This window comes from Stylophora pistillata, chromosome 8, assembly GCF_964205215.1.
Source record: "Stylophora pistillata chromosome 8, jaStyPist1.2, whole genome shotgun sequence".
Classification (NCBI taxonomy): Eukaryota; Metazoa; Cnidaria; class Anthozoa; order Scleractinia; family Pocilloporidae; genus Stylophora; species Stylophora pistillata.
Window position 1 is genome coordinate 821,409 of NC_142526.1, and position 12,234 is coordinate 833,642.

The window sequence follows — 12,234 nt, forward strand, 5'->3', positions numbered from 1 at the left end:
GCAAATTGGTCATTGTTTGAAGGCGAGTGCAAAATTATTAATGTTTTAAGTTGTTAATCGCTTTAGGTGGCTGAATATAGGTTCTCATAAACCTAAATTTTTCTTCCAAAGTAGTTTTCTTAAACCCCAACAGGTGATACTAGGAATTTTGGAAAATCAGCTTTCCCTCCTAGATGTCGAATGACTTTCACGCGTGTGTTAACCAAAGGATTTTAAGATGTTTGAGATAGCGGCCTGAACGTGACATTAGAAATTAATATGCTGTTAGGAAGGAAATCCTTTAAACAGTTTTTGCGAAAGGTCTCACAAAATCACCAATAGATTTATCTCCAACTAAGGATTTCGACTCTTTGGGGAAAAGGTTTTACCATTAAGTCAATTTTAAAACATTCCATTTAGCCGTCTCAAGATTAGGATGCTGCTAAATTTCTCTTTGATCGATCAGCTGTGGTATGATACCGTTTATAGGAAAAGCTTTTAATTAAATATATTTTCACATATCGCAATCATTTTTCAAAGAAACATTTGGTTTTTAATTATAGTTTAGACTTTTTATCACTTGACGGCGGTTTTATCATTCAAAATTGAACTTTTATATTTCCCAGAATTTATAAAATAATAAGAGTAAAAATAAATTCTGGGAAATTTAAAGATTCAATTTTGAATAAGAAAAAGTAAAGTCAGGATTAAATTAAAGCGTTATTAAAATCAAATGACATATATTTGTCAGTTTCTGTCAAACTATAATTGGATAACATAAGTGTTTTTAACATATTCATTTCTATCATGAAAATGATTATTTTATTATTTTTTTCAATTTTATAGTTTAAGGGCGAACTCGAGAATTATTGATTCATGTTTAAGTAAGGTGGTTCAAGTTGCTGGAATTACGATTTCTTAACTGATGATAATTAGAGCGTTGAAAAATCAATTTTCCCTTTTGTATAACATTGATCTAGCCGTTTCAAGATTAGGATGCTCCTAAGTTTTTTTCATTGATCTCCTGTAGCATGATACCATTTATAGAAAACCAAAACCAAAAGCTTTCTTGTTACCCCTCGCTCAATGCAGCACCACGAGTTCTTTAAAAACATGTCCTTGACCAGTATTTTCCTTTTTCTTATTTTTCATTTTAAACTACCTTTCAAACAATTTACAAAATATCCCTCCAGAAAGATGTAATTCCTCTTTGGGTTTATAACCAACAAACGCGTATCTAGATCTATGTTTTAAAGGAATAAATAAACAAAGTAAAACAAACTGAGACACAACTCAAGGAATAAAGACATTTAATCTTTCATCAAGTATTCGGCTTGGCGAAGCGCATTTTTCCAATCGTTGAACAGCAATCCTTCCCAGTTTGATACTTCAGCTCAACCCTAAAGAACCAAATAAAAACAGTATCATCGCATATAATCAGTGTCATAATCGCATATAATCTTTGTGTCAACGTTAAAACTGTGAGGTACCCGTTCAGAATGTTGAGCCGAAAGAAGTGACTTCGTAATCTAGTTGATTGTACTGTAAGACTGGTTTTTGGGATTCAGGGTGAACTCGTCATTTATCATCCGCGGTCAAAAGAAATATTACGTTTGCGATTTGAAGAGATCGAAGAAAACAGGAAAAAGTTATCAAGTAAATGAACAAAGAACAGGAAACAGAAAATAACGACCATGATAAAAAGCTCTCACGACATACTTGCCACGATGAATAAAATCAAGTTTTAAATGCCCACAAAATCATTCTTCGTCTTGTGACGGAAGGTTAATTCTTAATATGGGCTTCGCGCCATAAGCAAAGACTAACAAAAGAAACCCACGTACCGCAAAAAGGGGCTTTGCTCGTTGTCCTCAAGTAAAATCTCCCAGTTTTTTTCGTTTGGTCGGCGCCATATCCCATAGAGGGGCATTTACCAGTGCATTTCGTGTACTTTCCCTTCTCACAGTCTGTGAAGGTTTGGCATGGATACGCTTTCCAGGAGCATTGGTTTTGTAAAGAAGCATAGTAGTATTCTACAGACCTCACATGGTCACAGATCACTGTCCGCATGATATCTGAATAATGTGGAGACATTTTCCAATGAGTGTTTAGGTAACCATGACGGTTTTCGTTAGGTTTTAATGCTTGGTTTAAGAATCACCACGGTAATCCTATCCTGTTTTCTTACACAGTTTTGTTTATTCGTTTATACATTTTGGTTCCTTTCCGCTTGTATCGGCTCTTTCTAAAATTTCTCTTTCTTTTATACTTGTCGTTGGTACTTTTTTCATTTTGTTGATTTTTATTATACGACCCTTAGCATAAAAGGTTCTACAACCGCTCTTCGCAGCACCCTTTCGGCATAATTTCTCGCGTTAAGGGACAACTCAAAAAAGTCAGGCATACTGGCAGCCCCTTCCCAATACGGTCGCAAATTTTGATATAGAAGCGCAATCAAATGCTGGATCCCTCAACCTCCTCACAATTAATTTCAAATTTAAAGTCCATGATAATACAAATCCTAGATAAATGATAAAGGTTGTGGTATGTTAATTAGTTAGAACACCTTTGCTTACGACTAAGCCCAGAGCTTAAATTGTTACAAATCCAAGAGCACTTAAATACAGTGAGAAGAATTATACGTATTTTCCTCATGTAATGTAACCCACCCAGCTCTTTCAGATGTTGTGCACAGCCAGGCTGCCTGATGCCACCATTTACAAAAAAGTCCGTGTGACCAGCATCCCTGCGCATCCCGAGACCAAAGACACTGCCCCGCCGAGGCATGTCGGTATGTATGACGTCAACGTATCCAGCATCGCCTGGATCCAGTCGGAAGCGGGGATCGTGGACATTGGTAAAAAGGGGTCCCGCTGGATCTAATCCTAAGAAAAAAGTGTAAGCAAGGGCTGTGTCATGTCAATATTGCAATAGAGGGCATAATATGAATGTCATGCGAGCTAAAAGCAGTGCCCCATTGATATAATTCGCAGCTCAACTGCAAACAAGATAAACATGGAGGATTCCTGAACAAGACTTGCAAACATGTTGCGCGAGTTTTAAAAATGCTGCCTATACGACCGACATAACATCCAGGTAGCGGCGAGAACAAAATGTGGACTAACCGACTTCTTAGTTACTCTTCAAATCAAGCATTCCCCTGTTTTTTTTTTTAAGCCTGTGCTTGCTTATAGGTATGTACGAAACTTGAAATGTTTTTTACGTTTTCTCCAATTTGACGACAAATTTTGAGGTAGGTGGTTTTTTATTGTGGGAACTCAGTGATATCCATGTTTTGAAATCAAATTTTTTCTCTAGGGCTACCTGTAATACGGCCAAGTGTCATTCTTGCTTTATCCTTCAGATAGTTTCCAGCATAGCCTGCCGTCTGACCACCAAGACTAAGTCCTATAACGTAAAACCTCTTGGCCAAGTCAGATGATCCAGAGGCACTGATTATCAGGAACCTTATGAGTTCTGCTATTTGAGCCCCAACAAGTCGAGTGTTTCCTGCAGATTGAAAATAACCTTTCTTTGCTCCTATAGACCAGTCCACCACAACCACATTGCAGTCCTCCCGCTGCAAAAGTGCGTCTTTCATACGTAAGGCCCAGTTTCTTGGATTATCTAGATGCGATATATTTCACGAGAGAGGGATTAAGTTAGAGTAGTTCTAATTTTGCACCTCAAATTCTACTTTTTCAGGTAGTCAAAACAAATTATCTATGCTCACTGACATATTTTCAAGAATATTTTGTGGCCAGGGAAGATACCAGAAATGAAAAAATTCTCAAAGCACGTCCCTCAGCTGAAGCAACCTTGAAGGCCTTCCTAGCCATTTCGAATAGTTCTGTTAATGGAAGTGAGTGAACAACTTCAAAAGATTACATTACGTGTTTTGGAAAAATTCGTTATTAAGGATTAAGTCTTGAAGCTTTATATGTTCCTGTTTATGACCGTGACAATTTATTTTTCACGAGAGGAGAGAAAAAACTCAAGTCCATTGTTTACCGGTCAATTGATCTGACGCAATCATTTTAAAATATGCAGGGTTAGTGAGTACCCAAGATGACGCCTTCAGGCTTTACTATAAGTTTGGGAGCTTGAGTTGTAAGCAATTCTGGTACTTACCCCTCCAGCCATGAATCAAGAAGATAGTTCGACGCCTGATGTTGAATTTAGCTACTCCCAGCCTACTTCTATCTACGTCATCAACTTCTCCAGACCCACTTCTTGTATACATGTTGAATTTCGTGCCAACATTAGATGGGCTTTCTGGTAGTTTTGGTCTGACAGTGATCAACCCCCAACGAACTCCAGGATGCTTATAGAAGCAGCCGTATTTTCCATAGCAGACCTTCGAGCGCCAAAACCAACCTGAAGAAATTAAAAATAAAATTTTATTAATTCGGCAAACTAGCATCATAGAAATTAATTTGATAACACTAAAAATCAGTGATGTCTATGGCGCAATTTTCATACGTTGATCAATATTGCTCACAAGAATATTAAAAAAATAACTCCTAAACACTGTCCTTAGAGCGTAATCAGTATTACCTCTTTTGCTTAACTTTCATCATGCTACTAGAATAAATGACGCAAGCCTATAAAATAGCTTCAAGTTAAAAATACAATACAATACAAATTATATCCGCTATTCATAAAGAGAAAGGCGGTTTACATTACTAAATGAGTTAGTTAGCAATACTTGTGAAAAATAAATAGTTATAAAGAAAGGTAAAAAATCCAAATCATAAACCCAATTCGAAGTTCTTAGAGAGCTGACACTTGAGTATGTGGTATACTTGAGATAATTGGTAGATTAACATTTTTTTATTCAAACCATACTCCTAAGCTTCTAGCTCATCCGAGAGATCGATTGCTATTATTACCAGCGGGTAAACAACTGTTCCAATCTTACGCACTTAGCTGATATTGATATGCAGAATATATAAAATACCCAAAAAACACAAAGGATACGAAAAACATTTCGCATGTAGAAAGAATCAAGGAAGGAACTCAATCGTGTAATGGTTCCCACGATACTCGTGTGATGAGAAGTTTCCGTTCAAGTCATTGTTAGGCCTTGACTCTTAGAATTAAAAGTGCGCGTAGTGATGAAAAAAAGCGACCTCAAAAGCTTCGTATGCGGCGTTTCGTGAGTGGTTACTTTTCCTTGTTTCATCTCAGACTCGTATGTCACTGATAGTGGACTGGATCGAAGTTTCACAAAAACATTAAGAGTTACGGCTAGGGTTAAGATGTCCTCAAGCCAAAAATGCTTTTAAAAATTTATTGCCACGTGGATAATGATGATGAGTAGTTTTCTAGCATTCGTAATTATGTCGTCTTTTAAACATTTTAAGAATAATTTCGGTATTGCGGCTGTCAAATTCAATATTTTTTTACGAGTTCCTTCCTGAATATGATCAAATATTGTCTCGATTCTGTGTGTGTAAAAAGATTGCTTATTATAGAAAACTGATCATAGTCGCATATCAACGCTTTCGAATGTAGACAGAAGTGAACTTTTCGAGATGAATAACTGAAAGCAATAAGGAACTTGAGTTCTGTTATTTCAAGCCAACCAGCCAATAAATGATAGAAACAATTCTCATTGCCTGATGACTTGCCGTGGATAAAAAAGACTTTTGGCACGATTTTTTAATTACACTGGTGTATATTGCGTGGTATCTATTATTCACGTAGCTAAATGAAGAAGAAGAGGATGAATTAAAAGATATGGAGGAGTTCTAGTAGACATGTGTTTGTGATGTTAAGAACACTAAACGAAAAGAAAAATCTAGTCTAGGGACGTGTGATCATTTAACATTGAAAAGTTTAATCTCAGTCGAAAGTTATTTCTTCATCGGGGTGCTAAACGAAAAAGGAAAAAAGTTCATGCAAATAAAATTCTACAATTCGTGACTCTCTACACTTCTTCAACAACTCCAATCTTGATTCTGTTTGGAGCAAACGCTTGTATCGAATTACAAAGTCTTCATCGTGTTCGTTCCATTATGAAACTGAGGATAAATTCACATCGATAGACTGACCTTACAATCACTTCACTGATCACGAATGATCCTTGCTTATTGGAAAAAATCTCTGAAGTAGTAAGAGCAAGTGAATTTTATATCACTTTATGGCTTGGCTACTCACCCTCTGCTGCAGCAGTTAGGATTAGAAGCAAAAAGATAACCTTCTTGGTCAACATTTCTTCCCTCCTTCTGCCCTCACCTTAGCCTTGTTTTCACAATTGTTGTTTTTCCCGTCTCGATCAACGTATAACTTATAAAGTAATTCAGTGTTATAATAAAAGTTTGAGATATTCCCCAATGTTTTCACGTTGAATTACGTCATCTTAACATGAACGACCAATGGGAAGTCAACGGCGGCAAGTTCTTAAACGTGTATCGAGCCAAAGTATCTTTATACGAAACGACCTGTTTCTTGCTGCACTGTCTTTATTACTGTAACTGGATAAAATAAATGTTTCTGATGTATTATCAATTCATCTCCGGAATTTAATTGTTTTTTGTCATCTTAAATTTCTGAGGGCAAACTCTAGAATTAATAATTTTCGAAGTATCAGTGCTTGAAAACATTGGGCTTGACACATCAGTCGACGTCAAAATGTTGGTGTCAGAGGGAAATATTGTTGAGCAGCTTTAATAACAGATTTGGAAATATCATCGGTGGATTTTCCTCGACTTGAGAATTTGTTTGTTAAGGACAGGCCTAGCTGTTTATTGAACTTCCGAAAAAATAAATTAAGCCCCTTTCAAGATTAGAATGCTGCTAAATTTGTCTTTAATTGATCAGCTGCTTTGGTAGCCAATGCAGTTCCCTTAGCTTTTGCTTCGTATGATCCTTTTTGTGTACGCTGGTAAGTAAGAGCGCTGCCGCGTTCTGTACATACTGAAGTTTGCGAATCTGTTCATCTAATAGTCTACTCATTTTAGCAAAGAGAGCTAAGACGAAATTATTCATGCAAAAATGACGACCAATTCTTGCGGAATCTTTTTTGTGGTCTCCAAATGACAAGTGCCTAGAAAGACAATGTTTCTCTTAAATAAGTCAAACAAAACTAGAATGAGAGAACTGTAGTCGGCTGATAGAGAGAAGGTTGGAGACTTTTGTTATGTTAAAGTTACTCTAAAGTTCCGGCAGGTAATTCTCTGGAAGTTGAAGTTAAACTGGAAATTTCTTTTAGTACCCCTTAGCAAATAAGTTTTTAGCATTCAAAACTGCCTCCAGTCGGCTTTAAGTGAGTTTTGAAACCACCGAATGGTATGAGTACATCACAGGCCGCTGTAGATTTGCAAACACTTCCATTTAAAATGGCAAATATTTCTTTTTTTTTTATCAGTCATCATGGTATTCCGGCCTTCTGTTGGTAAGGCTATAAGTATCCGCAGAGTTCACACTCTCTTTTAATCCACGCCGATACACATCCTTTATCGACCATCAAAGTGTTCCGACTACTTTCTTTAAATGGTGTTTCCCAAGTACATGTCAAGCAGCCGTGAAAACTTCAAGCAGCTTCCGGAGGCTGTATTCATTGGTAAATTGGTTAATTCTTATCGCAAGCTTTTACTTTCACGTTTAAACGTTTGTTTGTGCATTGAGTGCCGTAGCCTTTTATTTGATGTTTTTACTTTTTTATTTTCTGCTTAGTTACTGTTTTTGTAATATACATATCATAAGTTTGGGGAATTCATTTTCTCCATTCCATGAACTTCTGGTTCACTTACCATTCCAGATATGAAGCCAAAGATATGACAAAGCCTATACAAAAAACTTTTCGTAAAACTAACGTCTATTTTGTAAAAATAGTCAACAGCTTTTAAAACGATCCGTTTTCGTTTAACGATGACACTTGATAATGCACCCATTACTCAGTACTTTGCTCAGCTGCGTAGTCAAATACAGATCTTTATTTGAATTTGAAGGCAAACATGGGGAATAGTTTCATTTTCTTATTCATATTTCAAGATATATAACGATGTCATTTAAGGCAAATTCAAGCAAAGGAAAAATAATTATCCGTCCGGTAAGGAAAGAGAGCTCTCATTGTCTTATCTACATAAGATAGAGAGTTACCTGTTTTCCACCTCCTTCTTGCTTTGTGTTACATTAGGATTTTGCGGAGTGATTCTACTCCGGTGGAATTTGCATACCGCGCCATTATTTATATATATCAATTCTCTTAATTCTCAGTGTTTCGTCAGGTAGTATATTGTCCTGCACTGTTTCAAGTGCATCCCCACAATATTTCAGCAGCATTCCTCTTCTGACCCTAAGTTCCTCCCATGGAGACCTCACTTTGTGACCGATGGCTGCAACAAATGCGAGATAAAACCGAAGTATCGAGGCTTCGCCCGACGAGAATCACAAACGTCTTCCTCAACAGTTTTCTTTGTTATACAGGAACAATGTTAAACATATTGGCAATCCATGGAATACGGAAGGCATCAGCCTTGCCGAGAACACTTAGGGTGTTGCTGATTAATCTTGCTGTATCTGATATGGGTGTTAGTTTGTTTGGTCAGCCATTCTTCATCTCAACTCTTGTCAAGTTGATGCAAAACGACAATTCTGAGTGTGTGTCCTTTAAGGGCTTTCGTATCACACTGACGATGTTTTGCATAGCTTCCTTCGGTGGCAGTGTGGCCATAAGCCTGGACAGATTCTTGGCTGTTCATTTTCATTTGAGATATCAAGAACTTGTGACTCACAAGCGTGTCGTTGTTATGGTGATCTCCACATGGACACTGAGTGCGTTTCTCTCCATGATGTGGCTCTGGTTGCCGATGCAGATTACAAGCTCAATTCTTATTGATCTCGGGATTCTACTTCACGCTCTGACAGCAATGGCCTACATCAGGATTTATTTTGCTGTTCGACGACACAAGAATCAGATACAGTCCCTGCAAATACAGTGTGATGCTCCGCATCCTGGTGAAATAGCCAATTTTGCGGGGCTAATAAAATCAGCAGTCGGTGTATTCTACGTGTATCTTGTATTACTAATTTGTTACCTGCCGTTTTTTGTCTGCACTTCGGTCTTAAGAATGAGAGGGTTTAAGACCACTACCACATTAGCGGGACTACAGTTGTTTTCGTATTCTCTGGTATTTCTGAATTCCACCCTGAACCCAATACTCTACTGTTGGAAAATGAGACACATTCGACGCTCGATTATTAACATAGTACGACAAATACTTGCTTGGTACACAAATCGCTTCCTCTTAAGCGGGTGATACAAGAGCCATGGCACAATGTTAGAGACAATCTCCAAAAACCACTTTTTTCACGATAATATTGCAAATAATCAAGCTGTAGCTGAACTTTTTCAGAAGCAACGGGAAATTCAGGCTTATAAACTAAACAACAATTTTATGATTTAAGTCTGAGGTAAACTAATTTTTCAAAGATAACAATTTACTCTCTCTGTACTCTTATGAACAAAGACGTATTGAGGTTTTATTTTCATTCATAGTTTTGGTAAATCACCCTTAGTTTCGCATTTTACAAAGCAGTGATAGCAAGAAATGTATTCATATGTAAGAGGTACTTTGTGTCACCGACAGGTATTCTTATTCACTGTAATTATCAACAATATCTACCCTCCTTCATCCTGAGGAAATGTACAACCACACTTCTTTTGATTGATTAGCCGGTAACTTCAATACAGTATTAAAAATCTTAAATCTCCCTAGCTGGGTATTTCACTCAGTAGTGTTTCTCAGTTCAGCCGCAAATTGCCAATTACAAGCACACCTTTAAATAGTCTAACCATTCAAAACCATCCAACAAGTTACTTTTTGAAACGTCATAGTTGAAAGATACTATATTAGATACTATATTACCCTGTCGACAGCCTTTAAGGTTCGACCCAGACAAGCTTAATCTTCATTTTGCTACGACCGCAAGGAGAACGCTTGATGTTGAATCGACCAACCAAGATGAACTTTTCCAGTTCATCCGCGGTCTTACGGATAAAGAGGGCGCCTTCCACCTGGAAAGTGTTACACAAAGAGAAGTCCTGCGAACCCTTAAACAACTGCGCAGTGACTGTTCGACTGGACCCGACCAATTGCCTGCCCGGTTTGTAAAGCTGGCTGCTAGATGCTTGGCCGGCTCACTCACAACTATCATCAATAACTGTATTTCAAAGCTGTACTTCCCGCATGCCTGGAAACTCGCGCGTATCAGCTCCATTCCAAAAGTTGACACACCTGTCTCGGAAGATCACTTGCGTCCAGTGTCGATTCTTCCCATACTTTCTAAGGTATTTGAGAAGCTTGTTGCTTCGCAAATGACTGATTTCTGCACTAGAGAATCTCTCCTTAGAGACACCATCTCGAGCTTTCGTAAGGGGCATTCGACCTCTTCGGTACTCTTAGGTATAAGGGACGACCTAGAGAGTGCCATGAAAAGAAAAGAGGTAACTCTTATGGTACTAGCAGACTTTTCGAAAGCATTTGATACCGTTTGTTTTAAAACGGCGATAACCAAGTTGCATCACCTAGGTTTTTCAAAGCATGTCCTCGAATGGCTGGCTAATTACCTATGCGGCAGGAGACATTACGTTCAAATTGATGATTGCAAATCGTCACCTGTGCTCTCCGAATTTGGAATCCCCCAAGGCTCAATCCTTGGACCGATGTTGTTCAATCTCTACGTCGCGGATCTTCAAGATATTCTTCCACCTACAGTCAAAAGTTTCCAATATGCCGACGATACAACATTATACACTAGCTGTTCTACACCGCAGATCACATCTCAAGCGGAAAGCATGAATGCAACCCTGGCAGGCCTCGGCGCCTGGTCAAATGATTCAAACTTGGCCCTAAATTCTAGGAAAACCAAAGCCATTCTTATCTCAACTCCACAGATGGCTCATGTTCACTCTCTCGGAAATCTGGAGTTGGGATTAGAAATCTCCGGTAAACCACTCGAACATATAAATGTTACAAAACTCCTGGGAGTACAAATTGACTCAAATCTTAAATGGGAATTTCATTCCAGTTTTATTCTTAAATCTTGTCATGCGACTCTGAGAACCTTAAGAAAAATAAGGAACTTTACTAATTTTAAACTACGGAAACATTTGGTAGAAACATTAATTCTGTCTAAAATAAGCTACTGTGACATTGTTTTTTATCCACTACCAAAGTTCCTCTCAGCTAGACTGCAAAGGCTCCAGTTCGCTATGGCTAGTTTCATCACTTGTAAATATGTAAACAGTATATCTACCATTTTGGATCTTGGCTGTCTACCTATCCTGGAGCTAAGGGACTACTCACTACTAAAGACTATTTTAAAGCACTGTATTCTGATAACTGGCCCTCCTATTTAAATTTTCAAGTCATTAAACCCGTTAGGCATCTCCGTTCCGGTGTTGCTCCAAGGCTTTATGTTCCATTTGTACAGGGCACCTTTCAGCATTCAGCAGCCATGATTTTTAACGAATTGCCAGCAAATATAAGGAATTGCACAGATTTTAAAGAATACTGCAGGCTCTGCAAGGCGTTCTTGAAGGCGCGCGCTTTGTCTTCCTTGTAAAGATATAGAAACAACCACCACCACCAACCAATATATTCTGCATATTTACTTTCATGTATAGTTTTTATTACAATTTAGTTAGTCATTATAAATTAGTTTTAATATTAAATTTTAGTATCGTAGGCCTTCACAGATGAAGAGCCACACCTTTTTATGTGGATATACTGTGAATAAACCGTTATTATTATTATTATTATTATTATTATTATTATTAGTGCTTCCTTTCTTTTTCTCGTCCTGAAATTACCAAATATCATATAGACCTTTTCATACCATTCCATTATCCGTATGATTTTACCCATCGATACGAATCTTCTGTTCATGAGTGATTCCAAATATGAGGCCAAACACAAAATACATGCAAAAATAACACTTTGCATAGATGATTTCGGATGGGTTAAATTCAGAAACGGCTTTTATGGCACATAATAGATACTTCCTCTTAAAACAAATTGATTTCTGATCACTGGATGTTTTATTTACATTTTTAAATGAATTGAGTATTTTATTATTATTTTTTTTTAATTAAAGGCAAACACGGTAAAACATCCATTTCCCCGAGCATACCTCCGGAAGCATAAAGAATTAACTGGAAACAATTGAAAAGGCAAGTTATCTCGACAGAAATTTGATTCCGAATTCGTCTGTCACCTACTTTGTGCTTCACGAGACAAGGACGTC

The 12,234-nt window shown here is 37.6% G+C and overlaps 1 protein-coding gene across 1 annotated transcript; it reads right to left on the bottom strand.

Moving 5' to 3' along the window:
• Positions 1 to 1,274: 1,274 nt before the first annotated feature.
• LOC111341898 (pancreatic lipase-related protein 2) lies at positions 1,275 to 6,297 on the bottom strand. The gene is made up of 6 exons (XM_088730517.1): positions 6,142 to 6,297; positions 4,111 to 4,356; positions 3,304 to 3,606; positions 2,649 to 2,864; positions 1,824 to 2,054; positions 1,275 to 1,379 (listed from the first exon to the last, which is right to left on the bottom strand). The coding sequence occupies exons 1-6, from the start codon at positions 6,194 to 6,196 to the stop codon at positions 1,369 to 1,371; spliced, it is 1,062 nt and encodes a 353-aa protein (XP_088586643.1). The 5' UTR covers positions 6,197 to 6,297; the 3' UTR covers positions 1,275 to 1,368.
• Between the last annotated feature and the right edge of the window lie 5,937 nt (positions 6,298 to 12,234).

Bases quoted from the DNA above. Each gene is read 5' to 3' on its own strand.
- LOC111341898 (XM_088730517.1), bottom strand. From the start codon at position 6,196: ATGTTGACCAAGAAGGTTATCTTTTTGCTTCTAATCCTAACTGCTGCA. The intron at 3,607-4,110 runs GTAAGTACCAGA...TATCGCATCTAG, and splicing joins CTTGATTCATGGCTGGAGGG to ATAATCCAAGAAACTGGGCC. The intron at 2,055-2,648 runs GTGGGTTACATT...CACATTATTCAG, and splicing joins ACAACATCTGAAAGAGCTGG to ATATCATGCGGACAGTGATC.